General features: G+C 39.3%; 2 protein-coding genes across 4 annotated transcripts in view; one reads left to right on the forward strand and one right to left on the reverse strand.

Annotated features, from left to right (window-relative positions):
* The window catches only part of METTL25 (methyltransferase like 25), a 93,792-nt gene extending 82,543 nt beyond the window's left edge, over nucleotides 1-11,249 (reverse strand). For all 3 annotated transcript variants that reach the window (XM_046646611.1, XM_046646612.1, XM_046646610.1), the window contains exon 1: nucleotides 10,985-11,249. In XM_046646611.1, coding sequence (XP_046502567.1) covers nucleotides 10,985-11,243 — 259 coding nt within the window. In that variant the 5' untranslated portion in view covers nucleotides 11,244-11,249. The remainder of the gene's footprint in view (nucleotides 1-10,984) is intronic.
* Nucleotides 11,250-11,317: 68 nt separating this feature from the next.
* On the forward strand, nucleotides 11,318-18,654 carry CCDC59 (coiled-coil domain containing 59). Its single transcript, XM_046646613.1, has 4 exons — nucleotides 11,318-11,583; nucleotides 12,530-12,869; nucleotides 15,856-15,955; nucleotides 18,159-18,654. Exons 1-4 carry the CDS (start codon nucleotides 11,430-11,432, stop codon nucleotides 18,318-18,320), a joined length of 756 nt encoding a protein of 251 aa, XP_046502569.1. The 5' UTR covers nucleotides 11,318-11,429; the 3' UTR covers nucleotides 18,321-18,654.
* The last annotated feature ends 245 nt before the right edge of the window (nucleotides 18,655-18,899 follow it).

An 18,899-nucleotide genomic window follows, 5' to 3' on the forward strand; every position in this document is an offset into this window, starting at 1 on the left:
CAACCTCTGTTCTTCTCTTGATCCTCCCTACCACAGATCTCTCACTTCCCACTTCAACTGTCACTTTTGAACACCACCGTAGGCTCCCTGGCCCCACAGTGCCTCAACAATGCCAGTATCTTAGTAACTAACATTGCCATTGATCTCTTACTGAGAAGACCAATACTTCTTTTCTATACACTGACTTGCGCCTAGACTTCCAGGCATTCAAGAATAAAGACGACTTTTCAGGTTGTTTGTTATTGAGGCAGGACACACAAAGGACTTTTTGTCCCAGGTAAAATGTAATTGTAAGTATAATTAAATTACTAATAAGAGATTCTGAAAGAATATAATTAAGACACACTTCTCTCAAACTTGTACTTTTTTTCCATTGTGCATTTCATGAACTTGAGCTAAATTTCATCTGCTCTTCTTATTCTAAACTCCATTACTTAGATTTCAACATCAATACAAAACAGATGTGTGTCTATTCTATCTCTTAACTGAACTCAGCTATAATCATTTGTCAAGTAAAAGGAATTTGCATTAAATACACTTTTCTCTATCTAGTTCCTACCATATCTCCAGTAGATCTTGCTCTTGCTTAATTTTTGCAATGATGTGTATAATTCACAAAATTCACATCCGTTTTATTCTTTAGGGGCTATTATTCAAAGTGGCGGCTATACAGAGAATAAACAAACAAAATGCCAATTTAAAGTTTAAATTCACCATTTTGACTTCAGTGATGAAGTAAGAAGGAAGAATTAAGCTTCAGTAACTGTCACTGGTGCTGCCGGGAGATACTGGTCTGATAACCTATGGCCGAATCTGAAATGCAGATTCTCTCTCAAGGGGAGAGACTGTTTTCGGCACTTGATAAAAATTAGTTAAATGAATGTTTGAAAATATATAAATATATCATAATAAGGAACAAAATGTTACAGGGAAAAAATGAAGAATGAGCACAAGAGCTGATCTAAATCAAGATGAATTTAAAGAGCTTCGTAAAAGTAATAATGCGCTCAACCACTGGTTCTCCTCCTGAGTTTAAGAGCTCAAGAAGCCGTGAATCCCCTAAAGCTGTCTGCGAAGTTTTGTGTCTCTTCATGAGCATACATGCCTTTGTTTGAGGAAGAGGTTCTAAAGCATTCATCTGATTCAGCCTTTTAATGGAATCTGTGATCTAAGAGATTAAGAATCACCGATTTTTACTGTTTCCTCACTTTTCACCTTGCCCAATGTTCATATTATAACAAACAATTCCACCAAGTACTTTTCCTCTGGCTTCTAGAGATCATTTTAAATGTACAAAACATAAAAACTAAGTAGTGACTGCCAAAACAACCCAGGATTATTCTTTTTTTCACTTGCAGAGAGCTATCAATTCTGAATATAAATTTCATTATTTCTAAAGTTAATCTAACTTTGAAAAGATAACCCTTTCCTCTCCAGTATTTTTATTATTAAACAGATCCTCTCTTAGTGTTGATGGTTTAAGTTATTAGGATGAGATTTTTAGATAATGTTCATATAGCAAAAAAATAAAAATAAATTTAAGGAACCAAAACATACAGGTCTGTTCCATTGACAAAATGTATGTTAATAATAGTAAATTGTTTTAATAAATTTGTATGACCTAAATTTAAATCTCTAATGAAAAAGGCAAGATTCTTGCTTGTTTGCATAATCCCAGAGATATCCTAAGCAACACATACAACCACCTGATTCAGGAGAAGAATGACCCACACAAGAAATATCCTTTTTTGACTAAAAAAAAAATTTGAAAGACATGCATATACTAGATGAATGGGGATGGGGAGGAAGGAAAATTGAAAAGAATAAGCAGAAATAGAGATAAATTATACTGTTAAGTTTGTGAGATTAAAAATGACCCTCCTCCTCCAAAAAATAATTATTTCAAGATAATTTAATAATGGAATTATACTTCCAAATCCATTTTTGGTAGGAAATATTATAACACATTAAGCAGTATTAAGGTTTATAAATGTAGGCATTGCAGACAAAAGGACAGATTCACTGTGTTTAGATAATGCCTTCATAATCAACAGATGCAAAGAGCAGTCAAATAAGAATAATAATCTTTGAGAAATAACTCTTGACAAAGACAGAGCCATCTGTAGTGAAATTCTAAATAAACTGTAAGAATATTGTCAATTTTTAAGTAAAAAATAGTTGTCACGGCAGATTTGTTCAGTTCTCACTAAAATGGCATAAAAATTCTTAAGAAACACAGAGAGAAGAATAAAACAATAAATGAAGAATAGTTTGACATGCCAGGAGGGAAAACTAGAATTTTATTGTGGAGAATTATAAAAACCTGTGAAAGCAATACAACAACTGAAATACTTACAGCTGGACATGTTAAACTTCAAATATAAAGAATGACCAAAAACTTATTTAGAAAATGAAATCAACTAGTTTTGGACAAAAGCACTGTCACACGCTGGAAATTAAATAATAAAAAAATATAAAGATTGAAAACATTTTCTTGGGCAATGCTAAGGAACACAGGATTTTCATATGTCACTTTGATGCGGGATCGGTGAGCCGAGGAGTCGAAAGAAAGATTTCTTAGACTCTCAAGATCTGGCAGTAGTGCTCTTTATTTAGAGAATAGTGTGGAATAGCATGGGGACAGGACCCATGGGCAGTCGGAGCTTCTGCTGCCGCCGCTTCTGCTGCCCCCGCTGGCATGGGGACAGAGCCCATGGGCAGGCAGAGCTGCTGCTGCTGCCCCCGCTGGCATGGGGACAGGACCCATGGGCAGGCAGAGCTGGTGCGTGGGGACAGGACCCACGGGCAGTCAGAGCTCCTGCTGCTGCCCCGAGTTGAGGGTTAGGGCTAAATTTAAGGCATGGGTATGTGAGTCATCTCTTTACAAGACAAAGGAAGAAAAGTTAAAATGGTACCAGTGCCGGTAGGGTCCGGCCATTGGGCGGTCCCACAACTTTTAGATAAGAATCAAACCGGATTGAGTAAATGGCAGAAGTCACCGCTCAAATATTATCTTCAACTAAAGACAAAGGAGGATTTTGGGGTGGGGGGTCAGTTACATGAGGTTGCCAGACAGTAAACGACTTAAGTTCTTGCCTTCCCCGTTAAGAGTTTCCAGAGATAAGGCCATCCCCACCTTCCTCCTGGCGCAGAGAGGGAGACATGGAGATTTCCTTCACAAATGCAATTGTCTCTGATCAAAGGGCAAGCAAATTCCACTCCTTGGAGCCTGGTTCTCATCTGCAGTTTTAAAATTAACCAGCCTAAAAATCCTTGTCATAAACCGTGTTTTAAAATTAAGCAGCCTAAAAATCCTCATCAACTTAGCTGAGAAAGAGCGTAGTAAATTAATTCTCAGACCACATCAAAGGGGAAGAAAGTAGAGTAAAATTCTGCTTATAAAGGAATGCTCCATACATCTTCCCATTTTGTTGTGTACTACAATTACTGCTGTCTTTATCTCCTTTACTGGAATGTGATTTTTTGAAGGCAGAGATTACGTCTAGTTCACCGCTGTATTCACCCAAAACACCTAGCACAGTGTTCTACTAAGAAAGTGCTAACTAATTTTTGCAAAAATAAATTAGGACATGAAAATAATCAGGCACCCAGAGGTTGTAAAGCTTAAAGACTACTGACCTATTCTTAACTCTATTAACGATCATAGCAAATTTTGAAGAATACTGAACTTGCAGGGTCATAGAAGAGATACTTAAGGATTAGCTATCCCTTCTTCTCAGATATGAGTAGGGTTAAATTCATTTCAATCATTTCTGGTCCTTATAGCCCAAAGCATAATAATTTACACTACTCAAGACGTGTGAACTAATTTTAAAGACTTCAGGTGGTAGGTGAACGGTTGGGGGGCAATGAATGTGAATCCTTAAATATCTGGGTGACCTCAAATACAATATATCTAAAACCAAATGCATTACTTCCTTCAAAAGCTCCCCCTCTTGATTTTCCTAATTTTGCTAATAGTACCATTTGTTATTATTCTTCAAGACATTCGCACAATCAAAATCTTGGAATTATCTTTGATTTGTCCATTTCTCTAAACCCTATATAAATATCGGTAACCAAGAACTACCAATTTTCTCTGTACAAATTCTTTTAAAACTGTCACTTCCTTTGCATTTCCATTGCTACCATCTTTCCCCAGGCACATGGTTCATCTCTAGACTACCACAAAGGAATCCTAACCAGTTCTCCATGGAAGCACAATTCCAAACAATTTAACACACCAGTCTCCAGAAAGTGGCCACAATATTTTCTTCTAGCTTTATTTTTAGCTACTTAAAAATTTATGAACACTTTTCTCTATGTTCTCACTATCCCCAAATATGTTTTACAGTTTTCCTTCTTCACCCTTTTGCTTACACTGCTCTATCTGCCTGGAATGCCCATATACTCTATACTTAGCCACACCAAACTCAACAAACATACAATGAGGGCCTACTATGTGGGATTCACTATTTACTAGACCCCAGAACTCACATACTAGGAGAGTCAAAGGAAACAAATCATTATAGCACAATGTGCTAAGTGCACTAATAAAGGTAGGAATAAGATAACATACAAACAATTAGTTTTGTTATTAATTTAGTTTAGCTTGACCTGGGCTTTGAAAGAAGATGAGAAATAAATGCATGTTTACTAGTTGGGATGGGAGAGTTCCAGGCAAAGAGGATTGCATGAACAAAATTAGGGAGACGAAAAATCCATGGCACGTTAAGGGATCAAGGCAGCCAAAGTACAAGGTATATGGGCAGAGAGAGAAAGGCAAGAGAAGTGTTGATAATAACTATACCACTCCCGCATACTCCTTCCCTTCAACTGTGGTTGAAGACATCTTAAAAATTGTGAAGTGGCATCAAATTATCTCAGCCATCTTCTGATCTTGAACGGAGTCAGATCACGTAGGAAGTTCAAACATCTATTCACCTGGCTGACCCAGTAATGACTGGTCAAAGGCTTTTTCATCTTAAGATTCAGGTTGACCCAGGCCCTTAACATGATCATGGGTTTAACAGCCGGGACTAATGAGATCTGGAGATAAAAATTGAAATCATTCCATTTCCATAGGATTTAAGAACTGGCAGCAACCATAGATATCTTTTGGCCAAGTAATCCAAAACTATTTTTGGTTCTCAGTCTCCTTTGAGAAAGTGAAATAAACTCCTGAATCAATTCAACAGACATGCCTTCCAGCTTCAAGTGTTTTGAATTAAATGGGAGCATAACATCAATGCACCACAATCACCACCACCAACAAAGACTACTTAGGACGACCAAGAAGAAATTTAATCTGCTAAGATGAAATAAAAATAATTTAAGAGAGCGCTCAGGAAAATGATAATCTATCAGAGGCATACACTTTCCTGTGTCATTTGGTTAAAATAATAGTAAATTAATTATGCAGATGCTCACCAAAAGGAACCAATATTAAACATTTACTCAGCATCCAATCCTGGTAAGGATCATTTGAACGATGATAAGAAACAGGAGAAGCAGCATATGGTCTCAAGAAGCTGAAAGAAGAGTGTCAAGAGAGACCCTGGAGGCTGAGCAGAGTCTCAGAGCAGCCCTGGGCTTTGGTAGAGTCACCTAGGATGGCTTTGCAGGCACAGAAACTGCATTCCCCGAAAGCTGAATATGAAAAATTTCACAGTACACCAATATCTGACAAGGTCTGTGACCATGACAACTCCAGAACCATGTCTGAGCACAGAGAAACTCAAGAACATCATGCCATGTGTGAGAACAATGTGCAAACACAAAAGCTTCCATGCAAGCAGCCCCGTAGAGGAGTTCCTATGGTGGGGAACCGAGGTCTCATGTGAACAGACAGCACCAACCAGTCACCTATGCAAGTGAGAAATCGTGAAGGTGAACCCTCCAGCCTAAATCAAGCCTTCAACAATGGCAGCCCCAGCCAACATCTTGACTGTGACCTCATGGGACCCTAAATAGATCCACTCAGTTAATCTGCTCCTGAATTCCTGACTGACAGAAATTGTATGAGACCGTGTAGTTTTAAGTCACTTGTTATACAGCAATAGATAATACATAACATTCAGATAATTGTGTGTCAATGAGTGTGTGCTTTTCCAGTTAAAAGAATTTTAAGGTAGGTCATATAATTAAATATTGATTAATATTGTATTTCTCCTTTAATTCTTAGAGTACATTTTCTTTTAGTTCTTTGAACATATTTATAATAACCATTTAAATCCAACATCGGAGCCCAATCGGGATCAGCTCCTGTTAGTTAACTCATCTTCTCTCCCTGGTCACATTTTCCTTTAATTCTTTGAACATACTCCTTCAATCCAGCATCAGGGCTCACTTGGAACCAGTTTCCTGAGTATAGGTCACACTTTCCTGTTTCTTTGCACATCTAGTAGTTTTGGGTTAAAAAGCAGAATTGCAAATAATTTGTTGTAATGAATCTTTTGTTTTTCTAAGGATTTTACTGCTGTTGTTATTGTTCTACTAAGAAATTAACTTGCCTGGCGTCAAACTGTGAAATCTATCTCCAGCTCAGTGTACAGCAGCTGATGTCTCTGCTCAGTCACTGATTTACTAGCCTGCTCCCTGAGGGTACCCTTAAACCTGTGTAGTTTAGCAGTCAAAGATTTGGGTAGATTTTATAATCAGATTGTGGGATTCACACTCTCTGTGAGACATCACAGATGTTTCCGACGCTCCCAAGCCTAAAGTTCCACTTCTCTGACAGCCCTGAGTTCTGCCCTTAGATACATGAATCCAATCAGACTTCTGATTTTTGCCCCCCAAGCCATGTGCACTCCGGGGAACACACTCTTCAAAGGCACAGGAAATTTGCAAAGCTCATCAGGAGCTCTGTCTTTCCAGGGTTTGCCATTGCCCTAGTTTTGCCAGTGTTTCTGCAGACACGCTGGGTCTCTCACGCATGTGCAGTATAGAGGTCATCCAGGGATTCGGGCAGAGTTTATGCTCAGATCTCAGATCTTAGGCCTTGTGTGACTCTCCTACTGCCAGAATGTACTCCTTAAATTCCCATCTGCTCTGATCTCTGAACTTTGTCATCGTCACTTTGAGCTGGTTAGGATGTAGATTTCCACTGCCAGATCTAAGGGGGCTTGGAGCACCCCCAGCAAGAAAGCCATTAACTCTCGATTCTTACTGGAGCAATAGAATCTTTCTATAGCCAACTCTTCTCACCTACCTTTGGTCATCTTTCAGAAGCTTCCAGTAGTTGCTTTTAATAATCTGGTTCATCACTGTTGTCTGCTGGAGGAACTGCCTGACCTCCTCAAGCTGCCATCACCTGAACTCTCCCTGGACTATTTTATTAGCTTCCTATCTTGTCTTCTGCTTCCGCATTTACCTCCCAACGACAGCCTCTTCTCTGCCCAGAAGCCAGTCATCCCTTTGAAACATAAATCACATATCATATCCCCACATAAAATTCCTGATGAACTTTCCACTTCACTCAGAGCAAAAGCCAGGCCCTCAACAGGCCTACAAGTCCTACATGAAGTTGCCGCAGGCCATCTCTCAAACCTTCCCTCTTATCATCTCTTACGAGTCTCACCTCGACCATTCTGCTGTGCTTCCGACACACCCAGCGTGCCCCAGCTTGGGCACCTGCTCTTCCCTCGGTTAGCTGCATGACTGGCTCCCTCACTTTCTTCGAGTCTCTGTTCAGATTTTGTCTTGTTAGAGACGACTTCCCTGATCACCCCATCTAAAACAGCGTTTCTCTCCACCACACCATCAGGTTCACCTCCCCACCGCCGCTTTTCTTCATTGTATTACTGCCACCTGAAATCATTCGTATCATTCATACACACACACACACACACACACACACACGTACACATACATACATACATATATGGTGTACTATGTATCTACCCTCACTAAATCTTAAGCTCCACGTGGGCAGGGATTTTGTTGTGTTCAATATTATAACTGTAAGACCTAGAATAGGGCCTGGTAGGTAGAAGGTACTCAACAAACATTAGTTGAACGGATGCGTTTAGTGCTGCTATTTGTTAGGCATTATTCTTAACCCCTTCCATATTAACTCATCTATCTTTCATAGTATCTCATCAAGTAGGTACTATGATTATCCCCATTTTACAGATGAGGAACTGAGGCACAAAGCTTTGAAGCCCAAGTTAATGAAGCTAATACGTGGTGGAGCCAGGACTTGAACCAGTCTGTGTGCAAAGCCCACTGCATTAGTCCGCTCAGGCTGCCATGACAGAATACCGCAGACTGGGTGGCTTAAATAGAAATTTATTCTCTCGCAGTTCTGGAAGCTGGGAGTCCAAGATCAACGAGCTGGCAGAGTTGGTTCCTGGGGAAACCTCTCTCCCTGGCTTGCGGATGGCTGTCTTCTCACTGTGTCCTCACACAGTTTTCCTGTGTGCACCCTCCTGGTGTCTCTTCCTCTTCCTATAGGATTAGGGCTCCACCTTTATGACCTCATTTAACCTTAATTATCTCCTTCAGGGTCCTATCTCCAAATACAGTCACACTGGAGGTTAAGACTTCAACAAACAAATTTGGGGGGGGGGGGACACAAATCAATCCATAATACCCATGATTTATGCCATGGAATACATCTTCATTTTTATTTTGGAAAATCAAGATTTTTTTCTCTAGCTCTTTTTAGATAAACAGAGAAGAATAAACTTTCAAAACTCCGATCAAGCCATAAGATCACCTAGCAAGATAAATCTGCCAAAATGGCTACACCAAGGACTTTCAGAAACAACTTGGTTTCCTAACACACCAAACGATTGTGCCAAACATCTGCTACTGTACTTTCACACAGTGTGCACTAACTCAGTGCAGCTCTGGGAATTCGTTTGTATCTCCTCACCAAGAACCAGCAAAAAACCATCCTTCTTGTGAGCCCCTGATGGAAGTCTGTTCCAGTCTCCTTGCTGCTCCCTAAGCACACTGTGCGTGCTCCCACGTCAGGGCCCTGCCCTCCCAGTTCTCACTATCTGCAATGCTCTCCCTCCTGATAGCTTCATGACTTATTTTTCTCCTTATTTAGGATTTTTACAGAGTCATCTCCATGAAGTCTTGCTGGAACAACCTTTTGAAAACTGCAAATATACTTTCTTCCTGCATTTCCCTTATCTACTCCTCCCTTTTCTACTGTATTTTTCTGTGGCACTTTTTAAAACATTGTCTCTCTTCCCTCTAGAATGCAAGCAAGATGAAGGCAGGGATTTTTGTTGGTTTTATTTACTGCCGTTTTTCCCTAGCTCCAAGAAAAGTGCCAGGCATGGTAGACACTCAGTAAATGTTTGCTGAATGAACGAATGAATAAACTTCCCCAAGGTCATAGAGCTAGTAAGTGGCAGAACTGGAATTTGAACCCTATTTGACTCAAAAGTCTAAAAATTTAAACACTAGATTATACCGTACATAGCAGCTAACAATTGTTTAATAAGATACAAATCTGATCAAAGAGCAAAATGCTCTTCTCTGACACAAACAATACACCTCAGACAGTGATGGAGACAATGCCCATCTTTACATAAACAAAAATTAATATTCCTCACAAGCATAAATTATAAAAATTCACTTTTTAATCCTATTGGCAGCTGACCATTTGTACAACTAAATATTTTGTATAAAAATGTTTGCAGAGCCAAAGACATTTCAAAAGGGAACAATATAGTCTGGATTATTTAATTGTGGTTTCTTTTCTTTTTTTGGCAGCTACCCTGAGTCATTCATTAATTCATTCATTCAACAAATATTCACTGAGCATTTAATGCATGCCAGATATTTTACTAGGTGCTGGGAATACGTCAGTTTACAGGACAGACGTGGCCTCGGGTTGTCTGGAGTTTCCGTCCCTGTGTTATCATAAGTATTAGGTATCATGAGAGCAAACTGAAGAGGTGCCGAACTTTTCCACAATAAACAGTGAACGACTTTCAAGAAACCAATATTTACCAAGACCTACTATAGGAGGCACCCCTAGTGGTGCTTTGCATCAGAGAATGCTCAGTGAATAAAGTTCAATAGCAAGAGCAAGGTTGAGAACGCCTGCAAGCAAATCCCAGGAGCCTGTTGGTGTGCTCTCATCCTTCTACTTCCAAAATAAACTCTCCTTAATAGAATCCAAGTTTCTTGAGGGCAAGAATCCCCAGAGCCTACAAAAATTCGTGGCACACAGTAGATACTTTATTATAAACAGTTTTCAAATTAATTAGTGGATATCCCAGTTCTTCACTGCTACCATCCTAGTCCATGACACCGTCATCTCTTTCTTGTACTACTGAAATGGCCTTCTAACTGGCCTCTCAGCTTTTGCCCCACTAGTCTGTTCTTCAAATAATTTATCAGAGTTACCTTTGCAAGTGTTAGATTAGGTCACTACATCGATTAACTGGCTCAAAGGTTTCCCCATCAAACACACAATCCAATATTCTTCCAAGGTCTAGGGAGCCTGCGCGATCCGGCCCCTGCCGGCCTCCCTGACCGCACCTGCTGCTGTCCCGCGCCCGCTGGGGCCGCTCAGGCTTTCTTCCCGACCCTTAGCCAGCCCCGCTCTTTCGTGCCTCAGGGCCTCCGCCGTCCCCTGGGCTGAATCCCTTCCTGTGGCTCACGGCAGGCTGGCACCTTCTCCTGCTCCTGCCCACCGAAGTCAAACCAGCCTCCTCACAGAATCGCTATCACATTTGACAGTTCTCCTGTCTTCTTGGCCATTATCATCACTTGAAATTATCTTGATATATTTCGTTAAGTGTTGACTTATCTTCTGCTGTGTTTTTACATGGAATCTATAAGCATTGTGAGAGCACTGTTTGCCTTCCCTCAAAATAGTGTTGAATTACTAAGAAACGCCCGACCCTGTTCCTCGTTCTCTTTAAATTGTAGAAACACACCAGCACGCTAGGGGGCACGCTTCGCTGGGCGGGGCCTGCTCTCCGCCTCCCTGCCCGCCCCGCCCGCCGCCAGTCACCTGCTTCCCTCTCGCCTTCCACCAGGGGGCGCGCCTCCGACGGCCGGGCCTCCGTCTCGGCCGCCGAGCGCCTCAGCACCGCCAGTACCCTCTCCGGCGGCAGGTCGACCAGTTGCTCCCAGAGGGACTCCGTGTAGAAGTCCACCGTATGCGCATTCGAAATGGCTAGGGCTTCCCTCAGGAACCGCAGCAGCCCCTGCAACTTGGCATGCAACGTGGACAGCTCGTGGGTCGCTGGGAGCGGGCACGGAGCCGCCATGACGCTCACCCTCCCAGGCTGTAGGTGGCGCAAACGTGGCCGCAAGGCGAGGCCTTGCTCGAAAGTAGCAGAGGCCAGATAAGTAGAACTCCGATCTGGGCTTTACGTGAGCGATTGATTGCTTCTGCCTGATGACGTATTTTAGCAGCGTCCGTTGTGGTTTTCCGGCGACGCAGTTGGTGTGCGATGGCTCCTGTGCGGCCGACTGCAAGGTGGCGGCCAGGGAGCTTGGGGCCGCGTGGTGAAGGAGTTTCTCCGGGCGGACTAAGGAATAAGAATGTGAAACAGAGGAGGTGGCGACCTAGCCATCCACAGGCCTTCGTGGGGAGCGTGCGCGAGGGTATGTGAGAAATCTTAGAATACGCGACCCGGGAAGCAGGGAAGAAGGGTTTAGGAACAAAACTGGCTTCTCCTGGGGGCAGAGGAAGCCAATCCCGCTGGAGCCGTGGGCTTCTCAGAGCTCTGGAGGGAAAGACGAGGCACTGTTGCTAACTCTGAATCTTTAAACATCTTCCCTGACTTAACCCCATTCTTGTTCAGAACTTTATTCTTCTGCATTTTTCCCGTGAAACCGTAAGCAGAGAGCTTCTAAAGGTCCGTTTGTGCATATAGTACGGTATAGAGTAGACGGAAGGACTGGGCCAGAAATACACTGCCCCAAACCCTTGCTGATTACAAATACCCCAGAGCCCTCCAGTCTTATCTTAGTTTTCTTCCTTTCCTTCGCTTTAGTTTGTGTTTTTCATTTTATCTTGCTGTCTGTAAGTTCCCTCAAATCCCGTTTGTAATGTATAAATCTTAAATAAGTTCAGTCTTTTGTTAATTGCTAGCTGTTAAGAAAGTTGTACATCTTACCTGTGTTGAATTACTTTCAAAAATCAGTCTTACAGTAGTTTCTCTTAGGTTAAATAATAGATGTGACAATTTTTTTGTTAAGTATTTATTAAAGACCTAGATTAGGTGTTTTAAGTGAGTCAAGGAATTTGTTTTGATTTGTGAGTACAATAAATGGAGTTGTACAACACTCTAATCATTTTTCCTTCTTCGAGATTCTTACTTGAGTGTTTGCATGACTCATGTTAGCCTGGTCTTTTCGCAAAGGACCAACATACTGTTCATTTCATTAGCTTAAACTTGTTTTCTTGAAATAACCTTTTAAAACAAATATAATGTAATTCTGGCATCTGAATGTGATGATGTAAAAAGATTTTCATTTTAAATTAAATTACGTTTTTCATGCAACTTATTTTTTGAGAAAGTAATTTATGACTGATATTTTTCGATAGGTCAAGGCTTTGCATTTCGAAGAAAACTAAAGATTCAGCAAAATTACCAGAAATTGCTGTGGAAGGAAAAGAAGGCTCAAACCTCACAGGAATCCCAATTCACAGATCGATACCCTGATCATCTGAAACATCTCTATTTAGCAGAAGAGGAAAGACTCAGGAAGCAACGTAGAAAAGTTGACCAGCCTTTGTCAGAGCAGCAAGTTGACCAGCCGTTGTCTGAAGAACAAGTTGATCAACCTTTGCCAGAAGAACAGTGTAGCATTGATCAGGCATTGTCTAAAGAACATTCTAGTATTCAGCAGCCTCAGCTGGAAGAACAGTGTAGCATAAGAGTAAAGTATGTGTTATTTTCTTTTGAAATCTTTTATTTTATATGTAAGTAGTGTTCTATGAAAAAGATGATAGGACAATTTATCTAGGAATTGGAATTTTTTTATTTAAGGCATTTTAGAAGTCACAATGTAATTATGTGAAAATATTTTCATGGAAACTTTATTTTCAGTTTAAGTGACTGAATTAGACTAGTTTAGTTTAATGGAAGAAATAATGGAATGAGATCTGGGTTTTGGATTTCACCCTCTCAAGTACATTTAACTTTCTCGGACCGTGGGTAACTCCTTTTATTAATAGTGATGCAAATAATCCATAATCAATCTATAAATCAAATTTAGAGTGAGTTTATTGTGAGCCAGATCTGAGGACTAGCCCAGGGCATGCCTTCCCCAAGGAAGGGCACCAAAAAGTGGGATGTACAGAGTGGTTATGTGCCATCTTGGAACAAAGAGCATGTATAACATAAGATAAGAATGTCCCTTTTACAATAGTCATGAGATTGCTTTGCTGGCACAGCATGTCAGTGAACACAGCAGATTGGTGGTCAAAAGGTGAGAGGTCACAAGGTGAGCACAGCAGGTCATTAATTAATCCTTAGTTTAGGGCGAGATGCTTATCCTTAAAGAAATGCTGATATGGGAGAAGTTACGTCTCTATCGTTAAGAGCATCATTCTTGTCTTTGGAACATAGTAAATATTTGAAGTAGATGTACAATGCATGCTAAATAGGTCACATCAGGCCCTTTTGAAAAAAATATTAGGACGAATTAGTTTCACACCAAATGGCTTCCTCATATACTCCAATATATACTATTGCTTTAATATATGTTTAACAGACAACTAACTTTTGAGAGGTATTAGAGTGTAGTGGTTAACATCATGGGCTCTGGAGCTGTATGTAACATGTTGGTGCTCAGAGTCCTCTTCTCTAAAAGAAAAACAATAATAAGTATGTACTTTACAGCTGCCATGTTGCACAACTCCAGAATGGATTATTCACACAGACTCTTTGGTATCCCCGACCTGTCTCATGATGTGAAGACTAAGTGAGTTCATTTGTGTAAGGTTCTTAAGAGGTGTATGGTACATGGGAAGTGCTACGTGAGTGTTGACTACCACTGCTGTTGCTTCTATTAGCGTTATTACGGTATTATTAATCTGGGTTTTTTTCTAGAGAATGTAGACTTGGTTGCAATTAAGAAGCAAATGGCACAGCTCCATAAAACTTTGGTTTTATAAAAGCTAACTTGTAAAGTTTTCTCTGCACATACCTCAGGTTAAAAAAATTCTAAAATCTAACTTTCAGAGAAGCCAGTTGTTGTTTGGGACCATAACTTTTTATTTCACTAAAATTCTGTTCTTTAAAGTTGTGAACTATTTGTGGTAAAAGTAACAGGAAATTGGACCCCAGGAAAAAGTGTAGCTGAGGATGAAGATAGAGATACTAAAAATTCAATTTTTTCCTTTGGCTTGTTCATCTTCTTATTGGATAGGGGTTGTAAAGCTCTGGCAAAGGATTAGTACTAGAAGTGTAGATTTGAGTCAATCCCTGTGATAATTGAAGCGAGAATGGTTAAATCATGGGCAAGATACAAAGGTAAAAATTATATTCTTAAAGATGAGTTATTTTCAGGTGAAAGCAGGAAAAAGTTGCCATTGAAGAAGTTACATAGAACTGTCATAATAGAGAAAGAGGAATACTTAGTGACAGCTAAGTCAGCAGAAGAAAGTTGTGCAAAGTAGGGATTGGTCAACTATAAAATATTATAAAGTCCAAGAGAAAAAGGACTGAGAATAGGTCTTTCGATTTGTGGTCTAGGCGATTATTGGCAACTTTAGGGAGAAGATTTTCGATAACCTTGATTAAGTTTTCAGCCTTCGATGTGTGGCATCTGAAGCCATGGTAACAGATATGACTGCCTAAAGAGTATGGTGACCAAGAAGAGAAACACTGAGAGGAAAACCTGGAGCACGGAAGAGAAAGAAGATCAAGAGAGAAGAATGTCACCAAAACAAGGAGAGTAGACTTTTCAGAAGTAGTGAATGGTCGATTAAATGAAGCTGAAAAGTGCCCGTTGACTTGAACATTGTATTTGGCTAGAAGGCCACCACTGTCTTGGCGTGGGCAGCTTCATTGGAGTGGTGAGAGCAAAAATCAGAGTGTGACAAGTTAAAGAGTGAATGGGAAGTGACCATCGTAGACTGTTCACTATTCTTTCTAGGGACCTGACCGGAAGGACAAGGAATGGGAGACTGGTAGTTAGAAGAGGATACAGAGTCTGCTGATGAGTACTTTGTGCATTTGTTTACCTTGAGAAGGGAGCTGCTGGAATGTGTTATCTTGTGGTTATGGAGTTGTTGTAGTGAAAAATTGAAAGACAAGGAACAAGAAGATTATTATTAAATCAGATAGCCTGAGGAAATGGATGGAATTGGGACCTAAGTGGTTGGATTAGCTTAGAAAGAGTGGGACACCTTCAGAGAGGTGAGAAGTGCTTCAAGATAGACTTGTTCTAAATGGGGACTAGGTCCAAGGTGTGGCCATGACTGAGTAGATGTAATGAGATGAGTTATTCAAAGGACTTTGGGATTAAAGTTCATGTACATCTGCAACTTCCATAATGTCCTTCAATTTAATGCCTTTTTCAGTTTGTCATTTCTGCCATTCATGTGCTGGTTTCCTGTTTTTTGGGGTTTTTTTTTTTAACACCTTAGGATCTTTCAAAGATTTCTGTATTTTGCTTGTTGAAATATTTCTGTAACAGTATCCACTTACCACTCTTTAATTATATCTTGAAAGCTGTCACTATGTTTTTAATATGTTATTTGGACATTTTACTAATAAGATTAATGTCTTCTTTCTTCCACCCTCTCTTCCCTCTCTATTAATTTGCATTTGTGAGATTTGACTATACGAATACTATATTTGACATAATTGTGTTATATCATTTTAAATCTCTGATTTACTTGTCTTAATTTGTCTTACAAAGCTCCGTTACTATTCCAAAGAAAAATAAGAAGAAAACATCAAATCAAAAAGCACAGGAAGAATACGGACGGGTGCAAGCTGAGCGTGCTGCTAAGAAACAAGTAAGATCTACTTTTAAAATATTTAGATTCATTTTTCCTTATTTATCCTAAATGTATATGTAATTGTGCTTCTTAGTATGAGACACACAGTGTACCCTCTATAAATATTTGTTAATAAATGAATGATCTGAGTAGAGCTGAAGGATTTCAACAGATTCAGATTCCTGGATTATTTGTATCATCCTTAAGAGGTGATACTAGTAGGTCAAGAATAGGATTTTAAAGATACTGTTTGTAGGTTAATAATATGAGCATCTGGGACAATATTTCTCAGAGTATAGTCTAGGAACTTGCGCTTTTAACAAGTGCCTCAAGATGGATAATAAAATTGGAGAACTGACCTAAGAAAAATATAGGTGATTTTCACAGTGTTATATTGAAGCAAGTAAAAGCCAGAGGGATGTGTTAGAATAAAATACTTCTTTACTCTAAAGAGTTGGTCTTGCCTATTAATCCTACTACATTAATTTAGCAAAAAGTTACCACTCTTTATTGTCATTCAGAAACCCAAAATTATAATAGCCTTTCTTCAAACGAGGAAAGCGAAATCATCTACAGGTTCAACAAAATTATTTCGTTGTCTCTGTGGTTCATTCCTTCTTTTCGTGTTGAAGCTATATTAACCTATCACTTTAAATAGGATAGCACATCAGTAAAAAATACCCCAAAGATGGCATTATCGTATGACTTCTTTTGTCTTATTTTTGAGTTGAGTAAATAAGAAATCTGGAAGTTTAACATCTAAAATTCTTATGATTCTTTTTAAAGTGATGACACACTAGGCTGAAGCAGAAACATTTCTGCTTGGAAATTCTGGACCTTTGTTTTTTAGCTTGTTATGTTACACTTTTTTCTAACGAACCATCTGTTATCTGCCACCTTTGGAAATAGAATACCAGATGAAGTAAAGACCATTATACAGTGAGGACCATTATGTGTAAAACATTTAATATTCTTTTCAGATTTCCTTTATATAAATGTTAGGGCTTTGTAATCAAGAAAATTGACAGTTTCTTAGAACTTAGGGGTATCAAATGTTAGTATAAAAACCAACAACATTATCCAGGAGAAATCAAAATTAAGAACATTAATTAAATAAAGACCCATAATAGATGGTAAGACTATTTAATTTTTTTTTACTTTGTTTAGAGAAACTCTAGAGGTAAACTAGACTCCATATACCCAAATTCACAAATAAGTTCCAGATCTTTATGTGCTTCGTAAAATAGGTGAGGTGCTATATCGTAGGAGAACCTGTTTAAGTGATAGAGCATAGCATGATGGAGAAGTGTACAGATTTTGAATTCACAAGATCTGGATATGAGACTTGGCTCTTCTAGTTATTTGGATCTTGGACAAGGCACTTTCAGTATGATTGAGCATCAGCTCCTTGTTTCTAAGATGAAGACAACCTAGCATACAAGGTTTTGAAAGAATGGAATATGCTATGATGTATGTGAAAGCAGTTTGTTAATTATGTCACCATACAAATGTAAGGCTGTGTCATTTGGGGTCTGTATATATTACAGGGGGCATTGAAAAACAGTGCTAATATTGCATTGTTTAAGATCTTTTTACTTTTATATTTAGTTTAATAAGAATACTAGAGTGCATTTCAAGTAGTGCTTTTCGGGTCTGTATATAACTGAATTATTTTTACTTTTTTTAAGATTGGCACCTGAGCTAACATCTGTCACCAGTCTTCTTTTGTTCCTTCTCCCCAAAGCCCCCCAGTACCTGGTTGTATATTCTAGGTTTAGGTCCTTCTGGCTGTGCTGTGTGGGACACGGCCTCAGCATGACTTGATGAGCAGTGCCATGTCTGCGCCCAGGATCCGAACCACGAAACCCTGGGCCGCACACGAACTTAACCACTTGGCCACCAGGCCGGCTCCTATTTTCACTTCTACTCAAATGTATTTGAGTCTTTATCTTAGCAAATTAGATGAGCATGATAATTCTTAAATGATCAAAATCGTAATACCTAGCACAGTGTTTTACATATGTATTCAGTAAATGCTTCTTGAGTTAAATCTGTCAGATGGCAAATTAAAAAGAATACCAGATATTCTGGAAATGAAGGCTGTAGTGTTATATGGACTAGATAACTTTATATGTTATAACGTGGTATAAGACAAAGAGGGTACGCTGCTTTAGTTACATATATTACATTACATGTTAATTATATATGTTAATAATTTCAGGAATTTGAGAGGAGAAAACAAGAAAGAGAAGAAGCTCAAAGGCTCTACAAAAAGAAGAAGATGGAAGTGTTCAAAATATTGAGCAAAAAGACTAAAAAGGGCCAACCAAACTTGAATTTACAAATGGAGTATCTTCTTAAAAAAATACAAGAACAAAAGTAAATCAGCCGGGTTGTCCTTAATCAAGGGTTAAAAAATCTGCTGTCTGTTGAGTTCTTTTGTATATGTACTCTACCTCCCAACAGTTTACTAAATTTGTCAGCATAAACCAGATTGCTAAACTGTACTAAATGGAAAATGTCCAAATATTTTTGTTCTTGTAAAGGAAAATTTTCTATATATACTCTATATAATATGATTTGTCTGTTATTTATTTGCCTCTGAAGAAAGGTTGGTCTGAAGAACTGAAAGAACCTTCTAGTTGAGCGACAGGTTCAAGTATGTAGTACTTTTGTACCATATGAAATTCAGATGAAATAAAGTGTTTTGCAAGTAAGTGGGTAGAGCTTTCAATGAATCATTTCAATGAAATGTTTAAATTTAGTAATCAGCTATTGTGGTTTCAAAATTCATTTTAATGATCAAGGAGGCAAAGACTCCCCTTGGACTTATTTATTTATTTATTTTAAATTAAGCACATTTTACAGAGGGCTTTGCAGAAACCTGGGAGCAGGCTGCCTGGGCGCTAAACTACCTTCTGCTCCCACCACATTACAATGTAGTCTTTTTAAAGATTTGCAC

Source organism: Equus quagga, chromosome 19 (assembly GCF_021613505.1).
Source record: "Equus quagga isolate Etosha38 chromosome 19, UCLA_HA_Equagga_1.0, whole genome shotgun sequence".
In the NCBI taxonomy this organism is placed as follows: Eukaryota; Metazoa; Chordata; class Mammalia; order Perissodactyla; family Equidae; genus Equus; species Equus quagga.

Bases quoted from the DNA above. Each gene is read 5' to 3' on its own strand.
- CCDC59 (XM_046646613.1), top strand. From the start codon at position 11,430: ATGGCTCCTGTGCGGCCGACTGCAAGGTGGCGGCCAGGGAGCTTGGGG. The intron at 12,870-15,855 runs GTATGTGTTATT...TGTCTTACAAAG, and splicing joins CAGTGTAGCATAAGAGTAAA to CTCCGTTACTATTCCAAAGA. The intron at 15,956-18,158 runs GTAAGATCTACT...TAATAATTTCAG, and splicing joins AGCGTGCTGCTAAGAAACAA to GAATTTGAGAGGAGAAAACA.